The sequence below is a fragment of the Heterodontus francisci genome, chromosome 36 (genome assembly GCF_036365525.1).
Source record: "Heterodontus francisci isolate sHetFra1 chromosome 36, sHetFra1.hap1, whole genome shotgun sequence".
In the NCBI taxonomy this organism is placed as follows: domain Eukaryota; kingdom Metazoa; phylum Chordata; class Chondrichthyes; order Heterodontiformes; family Heterodontidae; genus Heterodontus; species Heterodontus francisci.
The window spans coordinates 28466257-28490961 of record NC_090406.1 but is presented as its reverse complement, the minus strand read 5'-3'; the positions used below and the strand labels follow the sequence as shown (position 1 = coordinate 28490961).

The window sequence follows — 24705 nt, the reverse complement described above, 5'->3', positions numbered from 1 at the left end:
CAGCAGCAGCCTGCTAATTGGCTCCTGCCGCTAAAGTGCCACCCCCAATGTCCCGCTGCCTGCCACACATTGGATCCTGCTGTCGGTCCTGGCGGTGGGGCTTGATCATCCCTAGAAAAGTTCAGCTTAAATATTTAATAATATTATTCAATTGTGTTTTTTGTGTTTTAATGCTTTTATTAAACTTTTACCTGAAGGCCCCAGCCTCTCCCAAAATGTTAAGCTTGGATTTAACGTTTTGCTCAGAGCTGTAACACTGTTATCCTGAATGGGCGACAATTCATTATCATGTGGTTTTTGCCCAGTGATAGAAATTAAAATTAACTCCCACAGGTCTACATCCTGATTCTGCTATTTCCATACTACTAAACACTGTGCTAATCGCAAGTACTACCCCTAGATTTAATTTTTGTATTTACTTCTCTGCCCTTTTAGATTCAGGCCCACTCTGTCTCAGAGCCAAAATCCGCACTCAGGCCAAATTTCCCTCGCTTGCCTTCTATCAGGACAACCTCACTCTGTCACTGTCTCACTCACACAGCCTTTTGCAGCTCAGTCTCCCTCGCACACTAATGTGCTTTCTACTGGTGCAAGCAATCTGGAAGAAAAATCATACAGGCGTTCAAAAATACTTTCTTTGAACAATCTGTTTATTAGTTGCAAAAGTATTGAGACAGAGGAAAAAAGACAGTTAGAGGTGGGAGGGCAAGTGATGAAACCATGAGGAAAACACCCAACCAGAGTTGGTAACATTAATAATAAGGTAAAAGCTAATGAACAAAATCACAATTCATTTTTAGGTTGATTTTACAGAGTGACACTGATGGGGATGTTTTCACTTTAACTATCACTAAGTGCGGCCTAAATGAGAATGGTACCTCTGTATGAATTTTGGGAAAGCTCTTCTGTAAGCAAACCCCGCTCGTCGGACTCGAATGTTTTCTTTTAGTCCCAGATATTCAACTTGATGCTTCACTCTGAAAGATTTGGATATGAAAACAGTGATTAGAAATAGTATAATGACCTCAGCCAAAGATGGAAACTTTTCTTTTTGGTCAGGCAGGTGACTGATACATCTGGATGTGCCATAAAGGATTCAAACTGAACTACTGAAAAATCCAGATACACAGTGAATCTGTTGAGCTCCTCAGAGGGACACACCCCACTTACCTAAGCCCAGATAACCTAGCAAGCGGGCAATGGTAAGGCCCAGGGACACCTAAATGTATATAGGTGATCCAATGGAGGTTACGTGGGTAAAACTACGCAGCTTACCAGCACAGAGCACTGGTAAGCTTCCACTGCTTGTCCAGGTAAAACCATCCTTCCTGTCAGCATATTGGTTTTCCGCTTAACCTGCAACCAAGTGAGAAGAATCTTAGCCTCCAGTGACAGGTCCTTCATTGGTTTGTCCATCATCAACATCTTCCCGGAGTATTGCAAACCTTCTTAGTTTAGGTATCAGATTACAGTGTCTGTCACAGCAGATTGATTTAGTCTCAATCTCCCATCTGCAGGCGTATATTTGCAGGCATCAGCCCGGTTGATCATGCTGTTAAGGAAACTAATCACCAGTAGGTCACTGGACAAGTGACAGACACGGGCTTGAGTCCTCACATGTTGCACAGCAATAACCAGTTACTCCTTCTGAGTGATGTGGTCATTAGCACAGCTCACTGTGTAATATATAAACGCGCATTGCCACCAGCCTGCTGACCACAACACAGGCACATTAGACCTGTGTGAATAAACAGTAACTGCTTGCACGTCTGCAACCCAATGAAGATAGACACTGAACTATAGATGTATATGCATACGTGTTCATGGACATATGAGCCCTCCTTGAGGATAACCCAGAAGTTGCACCTGAAGCTGCGCCCAATTGATGATGCCAAAGAGACCCAGTCTCTTTAGGAAATGCCCGAATTCAAAATGGGTGTAAATTAGCATAAATCAGTGGAAACAATTATGGCCCAAGGAAATTATAGTATATCTTCTTTAAGTCTTAAAATTGAAGGATTCCACCATCATAACCACCAAGATTTAACCATCCTTCATTCACATCAAGCACAGCATTTTTATGATCCTGCAATCGGGATAGCTTTTCAAATATTAATGTGACTTAAACTTTGTCATAAAAATGCATTATTTATTTATTTATTTTGAGATACAGCACTGAAACAGGCCCTTTGGCCCACCGAGTCTGTGCCGACCATCAACCACCCATTTATACTTCTTTGGTCTCCTTATCTCGAGAGACAATGGATAAGCGCCTGGAGGTGGTCAGTGGTTTGTGAAGCAGCGCCTGGAGTGGCTATAAAGGCCAATTCTAGAGTGACAGGCTCTTCCACAGGTGCTGCAGAGAAATTTGTTTGTCGGGGCTGTTACACAGTTGGCTCTCCCCTTGCGCCTCTGTCTTTTTTCCTGCCAACTACTAAGTCTCTTCGAATCGCCACACTTTAGCCCCGCCTTTATGGCTGCCCGCCAGCTTTATACTAATCCTACATTAATCCCATATTCCTACCACATCCCCACCTTCCCTCAATTCCCCTACCACCGACCTATACTAGGGGCAATTAATAATGGCCAATTAACCTGCAAGTCTTTGGCTGTGGGAGGAAACCGGAGCACCCAGCGAAAACCCACACAGTCACAGGGAGAACTTGCAAACTCCACACGGGCAGTACCCAGAACTGAACCCGGGTTGCTGGAGCTGTGAGGCTGCGGTGCTAACCACTGCGCCACTTTGCTGCCCTTAATGCTCAAAAATGCAATTAAAAGGCAAGAATACTGACTTTCCCGCTGTGCCTGAAAATCTGGTCATAATGTTGAGTTCCCTGAACTAGCACAACTGGAAGATACTCGCATTTGCAAGTTGGGGTGGGGAACAGGGTCATTGACCAGTTTTGTGGGTGTAGGTTCATTTGGACCATTTTGATGGACCAATGTAAAAGACTGAGGAAACTTGGGCATGTTGTAGTTATGCAGGTAACTCACTTGCATCCAAAGGTCTGGGTTCTTTTAAGCCATGTAATTAGGTTGTGCCCAAATCACATGTGCATCTGGACACAAAAGTGGAAGAAACTCCAGACCAGGAGCTTTGATCCATGAATGAAATTTTAATATGAGAAGTTGCAGTTACAGATATATGCATAACACTTTTAAAAATGGCAAAAGTAAATTTTCCTCTTCTACTGGCCTTATGATTGATCACTTGTATTCACTGATGTTGAAAATATCACAATTGATAACCTGATGACTGTAACCAAATATCACAAATATGGCAATATTGAACAAAAAGTGGAGCCTGAGGCTGTGTGTTTGAGTTTTGAAATAGTGCATTTTCTGAGATTTTCTTTTTAGTTGCCTGCCCAAGAAGTGACAATGAGCTGTTAGTGAAATGATGGAATTGACTTCAGTTTGATATTTTTTGTATTCGTTCTTGGGATGTGAGCATCTCTGGCTAGGCCAGCATTTATTGCCCATCACTAATTGCCCCTGAGAAGGTGGTGGTGAGCTGCCTTTTTGAACCACTGCAGTCCTTGTGGTGTAAGTACACCAACAGTACTTTAAAAAAATTTTTATTTAGAGATACAGCACTGAAACAGGCCCTTCGGCCCACCGAGTCTGTGCCGACCAACAACCACCCATCTATACTAACCTCACAGTAATCCCATATGCCCTACCACCTACCTATACTAGAGGCAATTTATAACAGCCAATTTACCTATCACCTGCAAGTCTTTGGCGGTGGGAGGAAACCGGAGCACCCGGAGAAAACCCACGCAGACACAGGGAGAACTTGCAAACTCCACACAGGCAGTACCCAGAATTGAACCCAGGTCCCTGGAGCTGTGAGGCTGCAGTGCTAACCACTGTGCCGCCCAAAGTACTGTTAGGAAGGGAGTTCCAGGATTTTGACTCAGCTGCTGATTAATTTTGGGAAAGATTCAATAATTTTTTCACAGAAACATTCAGAGATGCTATTTTATAATTGAATCAATGAAGCTGCTACTAGTATAATTTTATAAAGTTTTAAAAAATCTTTATTCCCAGCACGTGGGATATTTATCCTATCCCTAGCTACCCTGAATTTACAATTGCGTGGCTTTCTAGTCCACTTCACATGATATAAAGAGTCAACCCAGTCTCATGGACTGGAGTTACATTAGCCCAACTGATCTCCTGTGCAGCAAAACATCAGGCTCCCCTACAATTATTTACTTCTATTCTCAACCAGTTTTATACATGGAGATGTCTCACAACACTTCAAAACCTTTCATTGAAGGGGAAGCACTTTAAAATGGCTACAAGATAAGAAAGCAGTTTCTAATGACAGGTCAAATAATACAAATAAAAAAATACCTGCTCTCCTCCCAGTCCTTGGGTCTCTTGGTCTCATTGGGTTTTATGCAGCGGATGTAGTGTGGAGTACACTTCATTAACTTGCTTACCAGGTCATTTGCTTGTTTCTAAATCAGAGGAAAGATACAAATATAGTAACAAATTTGAAAAATACCAATGATTATTAACCCTTTGGATTTCAAATGAAAGGAAAGCAAATTTCTTCCAAATAGGGCGAGAACAGTGATTCTTTTCTGCATGCAGTTTCTGACTCTCCCATACTCAGCCAATCATGACCTGAACTGCTCAGCTTCAAACAGGTGCTTGTATTACAGATCGATCTTTGTACAGCCTGGTGGGCAAACCAGAGCCACAGAACCAGTTTATTGCTCCAGGAGCATGTGAAGTCTGTACACATTAGATCAAATTAGATGTAATTTTCAAGAGCATATCACATGAATGTACAGGTTTACTCAGTGCACTTTTCTGCTGATCAGGTATGTAATGAAAATGAACCATGTCTGTCTAAGATCTACCTTGGTATTTGCCACTTTAGTTCAGCCACCTATGAGGTTAAAAATCAGCTTAATTCACAGAATTAAAGGGGGGATTTTAACATTGAGGAATGTATGGTTTAATAGTGGTGGGGGAGAGAGGAGGGGGTTTAAAGTCAGTGAAAATGTTGGTATGGCTGGGATGTGGAAACTTCTGGCTTCAACTCAGGCACATTCAGTTGCGTATGTGTAACACATTCAGACAGACGGGTTAGCAATTTGAATATTTAATCACTATATTGATGTAGTTGCCTGACATTTACTCAGTGCTCACAGCTGCTTTCTTACCTCCCACTAGGAAAGAGTCTGTTGAGAGGACTTGTGGTGAGAGGCCACCCCTAAATCAACCAGAAGCAGTTGTAGACTGCAAGGGGTTTCATTTGATCAATGCTCAGCCAGTGAGCAACCACACAAAATGGTTTGTGCATGTGTGCACCAGATTTCCAGGGACCTGCAGCGATGCCGTCGTCCTGCAGCAGTTAAAGTTCCCCGACCTCTTTGAATCTGGAAGCAGACTTAAGGGGTGGCTGACAAGAGACCAATGATATCCCCTTCAAACTTGGCTGATGACACTCACGGAAAACGCAACCAATCAAGCACAAGAGTGGTACAGTGGATGCGATATGATAACCAGATGTGCCATTGAGCATGTGATCAGTATGCTGAAGATGTGCTGCAGATCTGGAGACACCTTTCAGTATTTGTCATCCATCATCTCCAGAATGACTGTGGTGTGCTCTGTACAGCACTGTGCAGCAGTGCGCATTGGAGCAGCAGGAGGAAGAAGGCACTGAGCACACATCATCCACAGACACATTCGAGGAGGAGGAGGAAGAAGGATGGTGACTCCAAAGCAGCACCAGCTCCTCACATTGCTGGTAGGATGCTAGGGATTCCCCTTCCCCACCCCCACCGATAGCCAACCAACCATCCATTGCACATGCCCCATTGATCCCCATCCATTCATATCTTCTCATTCCTCATCAAACAACTGAAGAGGCAAGTTGCCACCAACAACCAAGAATGGGTAACACACAGGAAAGTGGTTCAAATAATCAATTTTGTGTGAATGTACAAACAGAAACATAACAACATTTTCTCACACAACCATGTGCATACATTTGGTGAACTACAAAGCTTTCTTCATCTTTTTCCTATCTCTCCTACATGGTGCAACCACTGTGGCTTCAGCACGGGTAGAGGTGGGCTGCTCAGGGCCCTGCCCTGTCTGCTGAGATGCTCTTGGCCGATGATCTCTGGATTTTGGAGCCTGTGAGGGCTCCACCAAAGACTGCTCCACCTGCACCTGTGCACGGGTAGACTCTGCTATTGGGACACCAGGCAGCATGTCAGGTACTGAATAGGGTTTGGGGCAATGGGTGAAAAGTGAAAGTGCTGTGAGTAAAGCTCCCACTTCCATGTCTCTTTTTCATCATCCCTCCTATGCACCAACCACACTTCACTGCCATCACTCTTCTAGAAAGCAGCTTGATGCAGATTAGTGTGGTGCCCAAGGTCAAGGCTAAGGTATCTGCCATCCTATTTAAGGTGTCAGACACATTGGTATCTAGAGTTTGCACGACCATGATCAAGACTTGCGTAGACTCATTTGATTGCAGTTAGAAATGTTCCATGCAATTGGCCACTCTATCCTGGAAGGAGATATCCTCGCAATGCCCTGTGACATCAACCCACTGATGTTTGAGGTGGACTCCTCTATTCTCTCTACAACCATGGACAGTGTGCGTGGAAGGCCTGCCTGTACAGCTATCAAAAGGCCCCCTGAATGCAGCATCTGTGTGCAGCTGAGCAGGACTTGGTGAGAGCAGTGCCCTCTGATGCAGACTGTCCACAGGTGTCCCTGCCACTACTGTCTGCTGTTGCTACCTCTCTTTCCTTCTTTGAGATGTTCCATAAAACCTACCTTTTTGACCAAGATTTTGGTCATCTGGCCTAACGACCCAGTTTTGTGATAGTAATGATGTTGAAACTGTCAGTGTTCACTTTCATTACTCCTCCGAAACTGACAGCAACTTCTGGAGTCTGCACATGTGCAGTTAAATGCAGAAATCTAGAAGCTGCTGTCAGTGATTCTATGCTTCTCCAGAGGGTACACTGTTGAAATCCCCCTAGACGACAAATAGAAATCACTGAACTGACACGTAGTTGCCTTTATGCATTGTTTGTCTTGCTGTAAAAACTTTGAAAAAGTTATACATCTTGTTGAAAGAGGTGCAAATGGGGTTTTAACTGTGTGATAAATTCATTATTACTGCTGAACAGCCTCATTGGCCCTGAAAGAAAACTAATTTTATATTTGTGAAATGTCTAATTTCTCCATTATGACAAAAAACACATTTTTAGAATAATATACTTCTTTAGATTTTTTTAATGATATTTCAGCTTCTATTGTAATCCTATGTGTATGTCCCAATTATTTGATTGGCTCTCTGTAAAATTTTAATTAAGGGTAAACAATGCATTTTACTTCCTGGCTAGCTGTCTAATGAGAATATTTCAACATGTGACTGCTTACCCTGCTTGATTGTCTTAGGGAAAATGTTAGACGCTATAATTAAAGACATTATAGCAGGGCACTTAGAAAAATTCAAGGTAATCAGGTCGAGTCAACATGGTTTAGTGAAAGGGAAATCATGTTTAGCCAATTTATTGGAGTTCTTTGAAGAAGTAACACGTGCTGTGGATAAAGGGGAACCAGTGGATGTACGGTACTTAGATTTCGAGAGGGCATTTGATAAGATGCCACATCAGAGGTTACTGCAGAAAATAAAAGCTCATGGTGTAGCGGGCAACATAGTGACATGGATAGAAGATTGGCTAGCTAACAGTAAACAGAGAGTAGGCATAAATGGGTCATTTTCTGGTTGGCAAGATGTAATGATTGGTGAGCCACAGGGATCAGTGCTGGGGCCTCAACTTTTTACAATTTATATAAATGACCTGGTTGAAGGGACCGAAGGTATGGTTGATACATTTGCTGATGACACAAAGATAGGTAGGAAAGTAAGTTGTGAAGAGGACTTAAGGAGGCTACAAAGGGAAACAGATAGGTTAAGTGAGTGGGAAAAGATCTGGCAAATGGAATATAATGTGGGAAAATGTGAAATTGTCCACTTTGGCAGGGAGAATAAAAAGGAAACATATTATCTCAATGGTGAGAGATTGTAGAACTCTGAGATGCAGATGGATCTGGGTGTCCTAGTGCATGAATCACAAAAGGTTAGTTTGCATGGTTCAGCACGTAATTAGGAAAGCTAATAGAATGTTATAGTTTATTGCAAGGGGAATTGAATACAAAAGTAGAGAGGTTATACTTCAGTTATATAGGGCATTGGTGAGACCAGATCTGGAGTACTGTGTACAGTATGACATCTCCTTATTTAAGGATGTAAATACGTCGGAAGCAGTTCAGAGAAGGTTTACTAGACTAATACCTGGAACAGGCAGGTTGTCTTATGAGGAAAGGTTGGAAAGGCTAGGGTTGTATCCGCTGGAGTTTAGAAGAGTAAGAGGCAACTTGATTGAACATGTAAGAATCTGAGGGATCTTGACAGGGTGGATGTTGAAGGGATGTTTCCTCTTGTGGGAGAATCTAGAACTACAGGTCACTATTTAAAAATAAGGGGTTGCCCATTTAATACAGAGATGAGGAGAAATTTTTAGCTGCGTTTGCTGACAACATAATCACTAGGTGGTGCAATGTTAGCACATGTGCAAATGCAGCCTCTTCCACTGAAATGTCACTGTCTGTGATGTTCAGGCAGCTGCCAGGATTAAAGATGGCACTGCTCAATTTATCACATCAAAACAAGACAGGAGTCTGGTATGATATTGCCATTGAAATTTGGAATGTAAAGCAATTTTCTATGGGGCAGTAAAGCCAACAATTACATGGTGAAGTTTATGGGGAAAATAACTGTGAATTTCTGCTCCACGCCCGCCTCCATTCTACAATCTCCCATTCTCCCAATCCATACATTCACACTCGCTACAGCCTCGCCATTTCCCCCCTCCCTCAGCCGCTCGCTCGAGACCTCACCACTGCTCCCCCCCCTTCCCCTCGGCTGATTGTTTCCTGCTCCTTGCTCCCCGCTTCCCCCCCCACCCCGCTCTCCAGCCGCTCGCTCCCTGCTTCCCCCCACCGCCCTCCCTCCAGATGCTAGCTCTAGGCCGTGCCACTCCCCTCCTCTTGGCCACTCGCTCCAACGTCGTCCTGTCACCCCTCATGGCCCACCTTACTTCTTCGGGCGGCGCGGTGAGGAACGATCAAACGTGGGAGCGAGTGGCCGAGAGGAGGGAAGTACTGCAGCCTGGAGCTAGCATCTGGAGGGAGGACGAGGGGGAAGAGGGGAGCGAGCGGCCGGAGAGTGGGATGGGGGGGGTGGCGGGGGCAGCCGGAGAGTGGGGGCAAAGCGGCTGACGGGGTGGAGGAAGGAGGGGGAGAAAGCTTCGAGGCCTGGAAGGAATGGTCGAGGGGGGAGAGTGGCCAGTGGGGTGGGAGAGAGTAGCTGAGTTGGGGGGAGCGAGTACCCGATGATGTCTTCCCGTGCATGCGCCAATTAGTGCTGGCAAGACATAGGCCGTGCATGCGCAGCATCTCATTGAGCACAGGAGACCGTTTGCGCATGTGCGCAGCTTGGAGCATTCTGATGATGTTGGCGGGCTGCTGCTTATCAGGAGTCACTTTGGAAATTTTTTCTCCCAGAGTGTCGTGAGTCTTTGGAACTCTCTTCCTCAAAAGACGTTGGAAGCAGAGTCTTTAAATATTTTTAAGGCAGAGGGAGATAGATTCTTGATAAGCTGGGGGTGAAAGGTTATCGGGGGTAGGCAGGAATGTAGAGTCAAGGCTACAATCAGATCAGCCATGATCCTTACTGAATGGCACAGCAGGCTTGAGGGGTTGAGTGGCGTAATCCTGCTCCTAATTCGTATATCACTGTTGCTGCATGCCTGAAGATCCCCTTGACTTGGTGCCAGATTTAAACTGTCGTTCGGGAAGGGGAAATCCATGCCGCAGAGATCACTAGATCTTTGTGGGCAGCTTTCTTTGAGATTAGCGACGAGTACTCACTTTGCTGCTACCTGGGAAATCCGCAATTATATCTCCTTATGTGGCTCAGTGCCAAATTTTGTTTGATAACGTGACTGTGCATTGCCTTGGGCCATTGAAGGAGCTATATAAATGCAAGTTATTATTGTTGTTGTTGCTCACTTGTGAACCTCCAGATGAAAACCCTAACATTCATTCTGTTCTTCTAGAAATAAATAAGTGACTATAAGCTTGTAATGTACTATTGTATTGTAATTGTAAACAAGGAGAATGGAACATGACAGAGAGAAGGTTCCAGAGTCAAGGATGCACTGCTGGAGGATTTAATGGTGAAGGTGGACAGGAGCAGAAATGCCATTGTTCCATGGGGGTGGGGGGGGGCAATGAGGCCCTCAAGGGGCACTTTCAGAAGGCATTGGGAGCAAGTGGACAGAATGGTCTGGTCCTGAGGACCTGGCAGCAGTGCCACAAGTGGTCTAATGACCACACGTGGGTGGTCAAGGTCAGTGTGTGCATTTTCACATGGCATCTCCTACACATCGCTCCACCAGGCTTTCATGCTGCTCAATGCACCACACTCACTCAGCTGCACTCCCTCACACTCAGAACTTACTTCTAACATCCAGATACTCCACCTCAGCCTCACATAGCTATCAATACGGTCAGCCTCACACTCAGATCTTGCTGCCTCCACATACCTCCAACTATTCAGCTATGGCAGGCTCATCACCCAAACACAGGGCTACTCAATCACTGGCATTCTTCCCACTCTCGTGCAGGACAAGGTGGCATGAAATAGAAAGGAGCAGAGCAGAACTGGTGGGAGACAAGGCAGACTGCATCTCTGGAGCCCAAGGAGGAGCTGGCTCTCAGCATCATGGGGCCAGCTGCGACAAGCCTGTGGCATCCAGTGTCACTGAGATCATTAAGGATGATGGCATGATCCTGCCGTATGCAACTCCCAGCTCACCCTCATCATGCTATCTAGCATGATGAGCAACCTGCAGATGGTGTGACCTTGGAGCTCTAGCTTTCCATCCCATCCCCAGTCCTCAGCCCAACCTACCCCTTTTGATTTTCTAATTTCAGGATTATCTAAGGTGCCTGGCCCTTTAATTGATGTTAATGCTGGGCTCCTCGTGCAGCTGAACGTTTGATCTTGGGTGACTGAGAAGCAAATTTGTCCAATGGACCTGTGTGCATCAAATTTGAAAGTGGGATGTCACACATCAGCTGCTAGGGCTGAGTGATGTCATGACAGCAGAACTTCACATCTGTTTTGGGAACACACAGGGGACGCCTGCATAAGTGCCCTTCTCAACATGGTATGTCGTGTGGGCTGTGCCAGAAGCGGCTGATGGTGAAGTATGCACCCTGGGGAGAGTGTTCGGCTTCTCTAGTGCCATCTGCAGCGGGGCTACGGACTTGAAAACTGTGCCCAAAATCTTTACTGTAGAAAAATGTCCCAAGGTGCTTTAGAAAAGAGAAAGATGATGCTATATAGAGCAGTGTTTGTACCACTAGGTGGCTTACTAAGGTAAGGAAAGAATGAACTTGCATTTATAATGTACTTCTCATATTTTCAGGACTTCCCAAAGCACTTCACAGCCAATGAAGTAGTTCTTAAGTGTAGTCTTTGTTGTAATGTAGGGAAAAGCCACTCAGGGGATAAAGAATATTAGCAGGTTTTTGCCATCAGTCTTCAGGAGAGGCTGGAGTGGTTTAATTAAGCTCTGTGCCAGCAGCAATGCTTAGCCTTGGTTAAACTCTCTGCCAAGTGCAAATAGACAGAACACATCATTGACTCTTAGAAATGGAAGAACTTACCTTAATCTTCATGCTTGCTGTAGTCGGCCTGCCTTTCTTCTCATTTTGTAGATTTTCTGCAAACAGTATTTGAAAGAAGGGGCTGGAAATAGAAACAGCAACAGATCAGAACAGAAGAGCTGTACTCTCCCATTGTATCACACGTTAAATTAAGCCAGGCATGTGCAATTACTGAAACTTTTCAATTTCTTTTCAAGGGGAGTGACTGAGCTCAGGTGTAGTCGGGATCTGGATCTCGCATAGGCAAGAAAATAATCTTATTCTCTCCTCCAATGTTGTTCCTTTCTATTCTGAAGACAGCGACTCATTGGGGTACAATTACAAAAATGCTTGTAACCGAAAATCTAACTCAAAATTTCTGTTTAGTGACCTCTCCTCAAAAACTGTCAAAGTTTTTAAGCAAATGCAGAGCCAGAGAAAGAGGGGAGGGGAGGAAAGAACAAAAGGGAAGGTCTGTGATCGGGTGGAAGGCAGGAATGATTAGATGAAAAAGGAAAAGGCACAAGGCAAAAGCATATGGTAACGGGACAAGAAACAAAAGATGGGTTTAGAGGGGCTGTAAATGGCAATAATAGAATCATTACTAACAGCTGCCATCCAAAAAAAATGGGAGCAGTAGCTATATAAATGCAGGTTGTATTGTTCTGGCCAACAATTATTCCTCAACTAACACCCCTGAAACAGATTATCTGGTCATTATCACATTGCTCTTTGTGGGATCTTGCTGTACGCAAGCTGACTGCTGCATTTCCAACAACAGTGACTACACTTCAAAAGTACTTCATTGGTTGTAAAGTGCTTGGAATGTTCTGGGGATTTAAGAGGTGTTCTATGACAGTCTTTTAGAATCAGTGATTATTTTGCATTTCTACTCTTCACTTTCCCCTCCTCCCCAGGGATGGTGTTCCACTGTAATAAGAACAAAATACTGCGGATGCTGGAAATCTGAAATAAAAACAGAAAGTGCTAGAAATACTCAGCAGGTCTGGCAGCATCTGTAGAGAGAGAAGCAGCGTTAACGTTTCAGGTCTGTGACCCTTCAGCAGAACTGGCAAAGGTTAGAAATATAATAGGTTTTAAGCAAGTGAAGCGGGGATGGGGGGGGGGGGTGGGGGAAGAGGACAAACGGGAAGGTTAGGGCAGAGGGCAGCAGAGATTAAATGACAAAGATGTCACAGGACAAAGGCAAAGGGAGTGTTAATGACAAAATGATAGCTCTGTCCAAAAGCACAAACATGAAAAACCAAGTTGAAGGCAGGCATGTGGTTAAAAAATAAAATAATAATAAAAAAGGGCAGTCATGCTCTGAAATTATTGAACTCAATGGTGAGCCCAGAAGGCTGTAAAGTGCCGAATCGGAAAATGAGGTGCTGTTCCTCAAGCTTGCATTGATATTCACTGGAACACTGCAGCAGACCAAGGACAGAAATTTGGGTGTGACAGCAGGATGCTGAACTGAAATGGCAAGCAACGGGAAGCTTGGGGTCATGCTGGCGGACTGAGAGGAGATGTTCCGCAAAGCGGTCACCCAATCTGTGTTTGGTCTCCCCAATGTAGAGGAGACTGTGTTCTACTATGTTGTGGCATTGCTTGTGGATAAAAGTGGAAGTTAAAATATTGTACAGTAGAGGCAACTACTGAGCTGGTGACATAAATTGATATTTTCTTTGGCAAGCCAACAAAATCCGCCCCAGTACTATTTTCAAACAGTTGTTTTTTTTTTATTCGTTTGTGGGATGTGGGCATCACTGGCAAGGCCAGCATTTATTGCCCATCCCTAATTTCCCTTGAACTGAGTAGCTTGCTAGGCCATTTCAGAGGGCATTTAAGAGTCAACAACATTGCTGTGGGTCTGGAGTCACATGCAGACCAGACCAGTTAAGGATGGCAGATTTCCTTCCCTAAAAGACATTAGTGAACCAGATGGGGTTTTACAACAATTGACAATGGTTTCATGGTCATCATTAGACTAGCTTTTTAATTCCAGATATATTAATTGAATTCTAATTTCACCATCTGCCGTAGTGGGATTTGAACCCATGTCCCCAGAGCATTAGCCTTTTAGAACTTCCTCAGTTAAACTTGACTGAAATACAGTAGAGATTAATTACTGAAATCTGAATTATTCATGAGACCTAAATTGTACCATATCTCTTTGAATGAATAGTCCCACTTTTAAAGTACTGACAAAATCCCTTCAATAGTTTCTCTGTGCCCTTCCTTTCCTGAAGACAATGACTCATGCTGAACTGTGGTTCAACATGCACCAGCCTCATCCTATTACCTTAACAAGTGGTCATTCTTCATGTATGTCTGGATAATAACTGTTGCCAAACTTTTTGACCATGTGAATCATCACAGCCAAACCCAACTATGTCTTTCACTGATACGTTTCTGGAGAAAGAGGAGTTAGAAGAAAGAAGAGACACAGAAGTGGGATTGAAATTAACCCTGAAGATGTGGGCTTGTTAGGATTAATGGTTGTGTTCCAAAAATTCCTATGTTCTTATTTCATCCGCACAGAGCTTGAATGGGAACTTTGAACATTTTTATTGCTGAAGCCAACTGAAGTTGAGATGACACAGACCAAGGTTCAGATTCAGGACATTCTTGGGTTTAGTCCAATGCCATAATGTGAATTTATACACTGAATCATTGGGGAAGTATTGGATTCAAAATCTTAAAAGCCCATTAATGCGCCAGTGGATTGTACCACACTGGACTAGAATCTACACCAATAGCTAAAATTGCTCACTGAATAAAAATGTAAAACTTATTTGTTTTAAAACAAACAGAACAATCAAAGGGGAACTGCAGAACACTAACTTAGTACATTAGGTGAGGAAAAACTTCAGAACTCATTATTTGTTGCTGATTTTCTGGGATCGTACCACTTATTCCAGGATTCCCTATTGTGCAACATCTATGTATAAACATTCTTTGATGATGGTAAAGTATCTTCAATGAAATAAAAATATAACAAGATCACGATTTGTACTCATTTTAAGAATACTAGGGTAAGAGTTCCTTGGATTGTCTTAGATTTTTTAGATTTAGATTTAGAGATACAGCACTGAAACAGGCCCTTCGGCCCACCGAGTCTGTGCCGACCATCTCGGATATTTCTGACACCCATCCATACTAATCCTACACTAATCCCACATTCCAACCACATCCTCACCTGTCCCTATATTCCCCTACCACCTACCTATACTGGGGGCAATTTATAATGGCCAATTTACCTATCAACCTGCAAGTCTTTTGGCTGTGGGAGGAAACCGGAGCACCCGGAGGAAACCCACGCAGACACAGGGAGAACTTGCAAACTTCACACAGGCAGTACCCAGAATTGAACCCGGGTCGCTGGAGCTGTGAGGTTGTGGTGCTAACCACTGCGTAAATATTTCCTTTGTTTCATATTCCTTGCCAGGTCATCAACTTGTTCTTTTGAAAAAATAAAGGCGTTGAGTACCAAAGCGGGAAAATTATGTTGAATCTTTATAAAGCTCTGGTTAGGCCCCAACTGGAGTATTACATCCAGTTCTGGTCAGCACACTTCAGGAAGGATGTGAGGGTCCTAGAGCGGGTGGAGAGGAGATTTACCAGAAAGGTTCCGGGGTGGAGGATTTTAGTTACAAGGTTAGGTTGGAAAAGCTGTGTTTGTTCTCCTTGGAACAAATGAGTCTGAGGGGAGATTTAATAGAAGTGTACAACATTATGACAGACTTAGATAGTTTGACAAGGAAAAGCTGTTCCCATTAACAAATGGTACAAGGACTAGGGCATACAGATTGAAAGTTTTGGGCAAAAGATGCAGGGGGAATATGAGGAAGCACTTTTTTACGCAGTGAGTGGTAATGACCTGGAACTTGCTGCCCACAAGGATGGTGGAAGTGAAAAGGATCAATGACTTTGAGGAAGTTGGATGGCCACCTGAGACTTGCGGGGCTACAGAGATTGAGCCAGGGAGTGGGATTGACAGCATAGCTCTATGGAGGGCCAGCCTGGACTCTATGGGTTAATGGCCTCCTTCTGTGCCATAAATGACTCTATGTTTATGATTTCACCAGAAATATCAAACAGAGAAAACATTCTCGGATATTTTTGACACACATGGCTATAAATGACTGTCACTGAGATGAGTGAATGAATACTTAATCTTATGATAGGACATTAGGCATTAACAGATTTAAAAGTAGCAATTCTAATGAGAAATGCATACAAATGTGGAAAGTATTAGTCCACCTCCACCTTCAACGGCACTTCCTCATCTATAGTGGGCAGATCAATTACATTGTTATTGTATTTCTGTACATTTATCTGTTTCAATCTGACAGCACTGGTACAAAAGTTGTTGATATATTATGATAGAAGATAAACATCTAATTTGAAATCTACAGAGTTTTCAAAAGATAATTTAAATGAGGACCATATTTATTATTGTATACGAAATGAAAAGCCAATAACCTACTATTCACTGGTTTGCATTAGCTCTATCAAATCGGTGAAGAGGACATCTCTGTTGCGCTCACAAAATCCGTTTGCATCATAGGATACCTGCAGTGAAATATTGCAAACAACACTCAGATGTAGATATTTTATATGAAATGAATGGTTCCCCTCTTTTCCACTCTCCTTTGTTTCTTACTTTAAACCTCAGGCTTTATGAGGTACAATTCTCCTGCAATTTTTAACAGGGTGTTCCACTGTATCTTTACTCTGAAGAGGAAGAATTGCATAATAAAGAGGAGCAACTCTGAAAGGGCAGGCTCATCAGACACATCTTGTACTCAGACTCTGCATTTACAGACCTGAGTCAGAGTCATATCTCAAACCCTCCAGTAGACAATGGAGATAATTTTAAGCCTCAAAAACACGTGGGAAGTACAAACGTTAAAAGTTTCAAACAAAACACCAACACACCTTGAACCCGCTCACTTCCATTTTCAATGGAGGTGGGATGAAGGGTGGGCAGCCAATGCACTCCCAAGAGATGAGAAAGCCTGAATCCATAAGGTAAATGCCTCCACAATACTACTTGTGGACCAGGAGGAGCAGGAGTTATTCTGGGTTTCCTGACCATAATTCCTGCCCCCTCTCCCATCCCGCACTGAAACCGCACCTCAATAAATATCAGGGCCAGTGCATCAGGAGGCTGTATTTCCCTTGCGATACGGTAGAGATGTTTTGCCACCTGCTTTCGCTCGACCGGGGCTCCATCTCCACTAAAAGCATGGCATTGTCAAATTCACCATAGCAATCAACCTCTACGCAACAGGTTTCTCTCAGGATGCATCAGCGGTCATACGCAATATAAGCCATGCGGCTGTCATAGAAACATAGAAAATAGGAGCAGGAGTAGGCCATTCAGCCCTTCGAGCCTGCTCCGCCATTCATTATGATCATGGCTGATCATCCAACTCAGTAACCAGTTCCCGCTTTCGCCCCATACCCTTTGATCCCTTTAGACCCAACAGCTATATCTAACTCCTTCTTGAAAACATGTAATGTTTTGGCCTCAGCTGCTTTCTGTGGTAGTGAATTCCACAGGCTCACTACTCCCCGGGTGGAGAAATTTCTCCTCATCTCAGTCCTGAAAGGTTTACCCCGTATCCTTAGACTATGACCCCTGGTTCTGGACTCCCCCACCATCGGGAACATCCTTCCTGCATCTACCCTGTCAAGTCCTGTTACAATCTTAAAGGTTTCTATGAGATCCCCCTCACTCTTCTGAACTCCAGCAAATATTATCCTAACCGACTCAATCTCTCCTCATATGTCAGTTCCGCCATCCCAGGAATCAGTCTGGTAAACCTTCGCTGCACTCCCTCTATAGCGAGAACATCCTTCCTCAGATAAGGAGACCAAAACTGCACACAATAATTCAGGTGTGGCCTCACCAAGGCCCTGTATAATTGCAGCAAGACATCCCTGCTCCTGTACTCGAATCCTCTCGCTATGAAGGCCAACATACCATTTGCCTTTTTTACCGCCTGTTGCACCTGCATGCTTACCTTCAGCGACTGGTGTACGAGAACACCCAGGTCTCACTGCATATTCCCTTCTCTCAGTTTATAGCCATTCAGATAATAGTCTGCCTTCCTGTTTTTGCTACCAAAGTGGATAACCTCACATTTATCCACATTTTACTGCATCTGCCATGCATTAGCCCACTCACTCAACTTGTCCAAATCACTCTGAAGCCTCCTTGCATCCTCCTCACAACTCACCCTCCCACCCAGTTTTGTGTCATCTGCAAATTTGGAGATATTACATTTAGTTCCCTCATCTAAATCATTAATATATATTGTGAATAGCTGGGGTCCTAGCATCGATCCCTGCAGTACCCCACTAGTCACTGCCTGCCATTCGGAAAAAGACCCATTTATCCCTACCCTTTGTTTCCTGTCTGCCAACCAATTTTCTATCCATCGCAATACACTGCCCCCAATCCCATGCGCTTTAATTTTACATGCTAACCTTCTGAAAGTCTAAATAAACCACATCCACTGGCTCCCCCTCATCAACTCTACTTGTTACATCCTTGAAGAATTCTAGTAGATTTGTCAAGCATGTCCATCAATATATAAAGCAGTTGACAGATTCATAGTTCGCATGAATTGCACCGTTCATCACTTTTCTGATTGACCCAGCACATCAACATAGGACGGTGAGAAACGTTTACTAAGTGGCAAGATTTCCGCTAATGCAAAGTACAATCAACTGCACCAACACCACTATTTGTGCCCTATTTGAGAAAACATCAGGGACAGGAAAGCATTTCACTTGTTCAGTGTCAAGCCAGTGTGTCATCTGAACCACATCATCATGTACATTAATGCGCATTGTCTAAACAGCTGCCAGTCAAAACATATTCCTACTGTTTACTGATGAAAGGCAGGTGTTTAGATGGTTGGTTGGGGATCAGGGTTACCCCCTGCAGCACTGGCTCATCCCTCTGGTTCATTTGCTTGCATTCCTGTTTCACTCTACGACAAGAAGTCTCCTGGTGAGCAGACCATGGGATTCTGAAGGCATGTCTCAGATGCCTTGACAATTTGTTGGAATGCTGCTACACAGTCCAGCCAGGACCTCTCCTATAATCATTGTTGCGTGATGCACAATTTCACTCTATGAAAAGTGTTTTCATTGAAGACTTGGGGATGTAGTGGAAAGTGATAGGCAGCTGGGGCAATGCAGCAGTGAGAGGCTGTCCAGAAAAACCATTGCCAGTGATACTATCTCAATAAGATTCATACCCACTGCAAAATCAGTCCTGCTAGAGTGGTGTCCATTTTGAAACGCCACAAATTCAGTCATTTGTTGAATGTAGTTCTGCTTCACAACTATCAAGGTTCCCATATGGAAAACATCCTGCGACTCTTTCTCTCAGATATTACCCCCCACCATGCTGCAAGTTATTCTGCATGCATCCTATGAGTGATATAAAAACATTTTAATTAAAGCTAATCTGTATACCTTCCCATTGTTTTTTTAACTACCTTGCCTCCGTTTGGTGCAAGTAATTGTGTGCACTTTCAATCCCAATCTCATACTTCTTCTCGGTGCTCCCTCAGTGGATGGAGTCTTTAAGGTGGATTCTATCCAGCTGCAGTCTTGTGACACTGAAGTGGAATTTCGTTCTCTTTGGTTGTGCAATGTTTTCCCCTTTGAAGAGGAAGTTATAAGGAAAGGCTTGAAAAGCTTTGACTCTTCAGCCTTGAAAGGACTTCAATGAGATGGGATCTTATAGGACCATATGATATGAAGTGGAATAGAACATGTTAACCATGAGCACTACAGTCTACTCCTCTTAAACAAAAGTACCTGAATTCAAAGGCATCAGACTGCTTTTAAATTAGCTTTTGCAATAAGAGCGAACAAGAATCATCTGGAGCCGGAGCACAGAGTTGCAATGCAGAGTGTAACCACAGATTGCAACTTTAAACTGAGTGCATTGTGAACAGAGTGGGAAGTTCAGAATTTGGTGAGAGTAGGAATTCAGTGTAGAGAAGGAAGGAGATGCTTCTCTCTGCCTTTAACATTTGTACTGTGGCATAAGCTTGAGCAAGTAAGTAGAGGGACAGATATGAGCAGCATGCAAGAACTGGCAGCAGCAGAGCCTGTAAAGAGAAGCAGAGCAGCTGCGTGTCTGCACTGCAGTTTGAGGGAGTTTGTGGATGTGAGACTGTCCTGGGTGAACATGTCTGCAGTAGATGTCTTTGTCTCGAATCTCTCCAGCTCAGAGTCATTGAGCGGTTCTGTGAACTGGAGACATTCCAACATATAAGGGAGGACAGTTAGCATCTGTATATAAAATAGTGTATAACATAATGAAGGGTCTAGATAGGGTGGATGGGAAGGCTCTAGTCCCCTTGGTTGAGGGTCCATAACCAGGGAGCATCGATTTAGGGTAAGAGATAGGAGGTTTAGACAGGATTCGAGGGGAAATTTTTTCATCTAGAGGGCGGTGGGGATCTGGAACTCACTGAAAGGGTGGTAGAGGCAGAAGCCCTCATAACATTGAAAAAGTACTTGGCTATGCACTTGAAGTGTTGTACCAGTAGGGCTTCAGACCAAGAGCTGGCAAGTGGGATGAGGCTGGATGGCTATTTATTGGCCGATGTGCACACGATGGGCTGAATGACCTCCTTCTGTGCTGTAAATTTCTATGATTTTATGATCTGACAGTTTGCTGCATACTTCAGTAACACCTTGCAGAGAGGTGCAGGATCAGAACCTCCTGGAGGGTTCCTATGGCTGATAATATACAGAGTAGCAAGAACCCAGGTGACATTGAGTGCAAGGCTCCATGGAAATTATAGATATGGACATTAATTGGCCAATTAAGGGCCTCAATTGACCTATGGGTGGGGAAGGCCCAGGGTGGCCTTCTCCACCCCGGACTAAATTCTATGGCATCAGGGAGGGAGGGGACGGGCACTCCACCCCCGGTCTTCCCTCTCAATTTTATGGGCCCCCCTGCTTCTATTCCTGGCACTACAGGGCTCTTAAAATTCTGGCTGAGGGTCAAGGAGCAGGGCTTGTGCTCCTGGATTAGTGGTAACTGAAGATCCTGAACACAAAGTTCTATACAGATACATTACTCATTGGAGTTAAAGGCATCCATTGTTTTATCTTATCAAAATATCGCCCGCACACTGCTTTCTCCTAACAAATGTACCTATTAGAGACTGGAGATGGAGACAGAGACAAAGCGAAAGACAGGAACATGGCAGGAGCGGAGGTTTAAAAAGGGCACCAAAAGCCCAGAGTCGGAGACTGGAGACAGAGATAGAGCAAGAGCGAGAGAAGCATAGCAGGAGTGGAGGTTTAAAAAGCCCACCTAAAGCCCAGAATCAGAGACCGGAGACAGAGCGAGAGAGGGGGGAGCACGGCAGGGGCGGAGAGAGAGAGAGGAGCATGGCGGGAGCAGAGAGAGAGAGAGGGGAGTACGGTGGGAGCAGAGAGAGAGAGAGTGGAGCACGGCAGGAGCGGAGAGAGAGAGGAGCATGGCGGGAGCAGAGAGAGAGAGAGAGAGAGAGAGAAGCCCAGTGGCAGTGGAGAGAGGGAAGAGCACGACGGGAGTGGAGAGACGGGGGGAGCACGGCGGGAGTGGAGAGACAGAAGCACGGTGGGAGTGACGAGAGAGAGGAGCATGGTGGGAGTGGAGAGAGAGAGGAGCACAGCAGGAGTGGAGAGAGGGAGGAGCACGGCGGGAATGGAGAGAGGAACACGGCGGGAGCAGAGAGAGAGAGGAGCACAGTGGGAGTGGAGAGAGAGAGAAGCACGGCAGGAGTGTAGAGAGAGAGATGCACGGCGGGAGCACTGAGAGAGAGAGGAGCACAGCGGGAGTGTAGAGTGAGAGAGGAGCATGGTGGGAGTGGACGAAGAGAGGAGCATGGCAGGGCCAGAGAGAGAGAGGAGCACAGCGGCAGCAGAGAGAGAAAGGAGCACAGCGGGAGTGGAGAGAGACAGAGGGGCACAGTGGGAGCGGAGAGAGAAGGGGAGCACGGCGTGAGCGGGGAGAGGGGGAGCATGGAGGGAGCAGAGAGAGAGAGGAGCACAGCGGGATCGGAGAGAGAAGGGGAGCACCGCGGGAGTGGAGAGAGAGAGAGAGGAGCAAGGCGTGAGCGGAGAGAGGGGGAGCATGGCGGGAGCAGAGAGAGAGAGGAGCACAGCGGGAGCAGAGAGACAGAAGCACGGTGGGAGTGGCGAGATAGAGGAGCATGGCGGGAGTGGAGAGAGAGAGGAGTTGGGTGTGAGTGGAGAGAGGGCGGAGCACAGCGGGAATGGAGAGAGAGAGAGAGAGGAGCACGGCGGGAGCAGAGAGAGAGAGAAGCATGGTGGGAGCGGAGAGAGAGAGAAGCACGGCGGGAGCACAGAGAGAGAGAAGAGCACGGCAGGAGTGTAGAATGAGAGAGCAGCATGGTGGGAGCAGACAGAGAGAGGAGCATGGCGGGGCCAGAGAAAGAAAGGAGCACAGCGGGAGCGGAGAGAGACAGAGGAGCACGGCGGGAGCGGAGAGAGAGGGGGAGCATGGCCTGAGCGGAGGGAGAGAGAGGAGCACAGCGGGAGCGGAGAGAGAGAAGGGGAGCACGGCAGGAGCGGAGAGAGAGGAGCACGGCGGGAGTGGAGAGAGAGAAGGGGAGCACGGTGGGATCAGCAGGAGCCAAGCAGGGAAAAAAATCAAAAAATGACATCAGAGTGACGCCACAATCAGGGAAACAGAGAGTCGCCGGGGTGAGTATAGAGGTAAGGTTTTAATTTCAATCAAACATAGCATCAAACATCACAGGCAAGCAGGTAGGTGATTGGTTTGGGAAGAAGCTATCTGTTTGGTGAACATCTGGTAAGTGATTAAGGTCTATTCTAATCCTGATATTTAAAATAGTAAAGGAACTAGTGGTAAGAACATAGAACATAGGACATAGAACAGTACAGCACAGTACAGGCCCTTCGGCCCACGATGTTGTGCCGAACCTTTAACCTACTCTAAGATCAAACTAACTACCTACCCTTCATTCTACTATCATCCATGTACCTATCCAAGAGTCGCTTAAATGCCCCTAATGTATCTGCTTCTACTACCACCGCTGGCAGTGCATTCCACGCACCCACCACTCTCTGTGTAAAGAACCTACCTCTGACATCTCCCCGAAACCTTCCTCCAATCACCTTAAAATTATGCCCCCTGGTGATAGCCCTTTCCACCCTGGGAAAAAGTCTCTGACTATCCACTCTATCTATGCCTCTCATCATCTTGTACCCCTCTATCAAGTCACCTCTCATCCTTCTTCGCTCCAATGAGAAAAGCCCCAGCTCCCTCAATCTTTCTTCGTAGGACATGCCCTCCAGTCCAGGCAGCATCCTGGTAAATCTCCTCTGCACCCTCTCTAAAGCTTCCACATCCTTCCTATAATGAGGCGACCAGAACTGAACACAATATTCTAAGTGTGGTCGAACCAGGGCCTTATAGAGCTGCAACATAACCTCGCGGCTCTTAAACTCAATCCCCCTGTTAATGAAAGCCAACACGCCATACGCCTTCTTAACAACCCTATCAACTTGGGTGGCAACTTTGAGCGATCTATGGACATGGACCCCAAGATCCCTCTGTTCCTCCACACTACCAAGAATCCTGTCTTTAAGCCTGTATTCCGCATTCAAATTCGACCTTCCAAAATGAATCACTTCACACTTTTCCAGGTTGAACTCCATCTGCCACTTCTCAGCCCAGCTCTGCATCCTGTCAATGTCCCGTTGCAACCTACAACAGCCTTCCACACTACCCACAACTCCAGCAACCTTCGTGTCATCGGCAAACTTGCTAACCCAGCCTTCCACTTCCTCATCCAAGTCATTTATAAAAATCACAAAGAGCAGAGGTCCCAGAACAGATCCTTGTGGAACACCACTGGTCACCGAGCTCCATGCTGAATACTTTCCATCTACTACCACCCTCTGACTTCTATGGGCCAGCCAATTTTGTATCCAGACAGCCAACTTTCCCTGAATCCTTAATAAAATAGATATATAAAAATGAAAATAAAATAAATAATAGTATAAAATAGTTAAGTAGTTAATAAACACATTAAGGATGGCAGGACAGGTGATGTGACATGGCTGCAGCATGTGGGCGCTCCTGGATGCCAGTGTGATCCAGGACAAACACATCTGCAGTAAGTGTTTGCGGTTCGAAGAGCTTCGGCTCAGTCATTGACCTGGAGTCCGAGCTGCAGACACTGCGACATATCAGGGAGGGGGAGAATTAGCTGGACATATTGTACCATGAGACGGTCACACCCCTTAGGACAGGGTCTTCTGATTTGGTCAGTGGTCAGGGACAGGAGAGTGTGGCTGCAGCTGAGGCAGGTAAGGGAACCCAGAGGGCAGGAGTGCAGGAGCCTCAGCCTTTGCGATTGTCCAACAGGTTTGAGGTTCTTTCAGCTAGTTTGGATGAGAGTGGGGGCTGCAGAGTGGATGAGCAATTTGACCATGGCACCATGGCACAGGAAGCCATTCAAGTGGAGGGAGAAAAATGGAATGTAGTGGTAGTAGGGGATAGTAAGGTTAGGGAGATTGACACTGTTCTCTGCAGCAAAGAGCGAGTGTCCAGATGGCTGTGTTGACTGCACAGTGCCAGCGTTCGGGACATCTGCTCAGGGTTGGAGAGGAACTTACAGTGGGCAGGGGAGAATCCAGTTGTCATAGTCCATGTCAGTACCAATGATATAGGAAGGACAAGGAAAGAGGTTCTGCACAGTCAGTATGAGGAATTAGGTACCAAATTAAGAAGCAGAACCTCAAAGGTAATAATCTCTGGATTATTACCTGAGCCACATGCAAATTGGCATAGGGCAGATTAGAGAAATTAATGTGTGGCTCAAAGACTGGTGTGGTAGAAGT

At 45.2% G+C, this 24705-nt stretch overlaps 1 protein-coding gene across 1 annotated transcript in view; it reads right to left on the bottom strand.

Annotated features, from left to right (window-relative positions):
* The window catches only part of myo1f (myosin IF), a 154988-nt gene that overhangs the window by 23636 nt on the left and 106647 nt on the right, over positions 1-24705 (bottom strand). The window contains exons 15-18 of the mRNA XM_068016402.1: positions 16268-16353; positions 11797-11878; positions 4366-4472; positions 879-977 (exon numbers count right to left, since the gene is read on the bottom strand). Of these exons, the coding sequence (XP_067872503.1) occupies positions 879-977; positions 4366-4472; positions 11797-11878; positions 16268-16353 (374 nt within the window). The remainder of the gene's footprint in view (positions 1-878; positions 978-4365; positions 4473-11796; positions 11879-16267; positions 16354-24705) is intronic.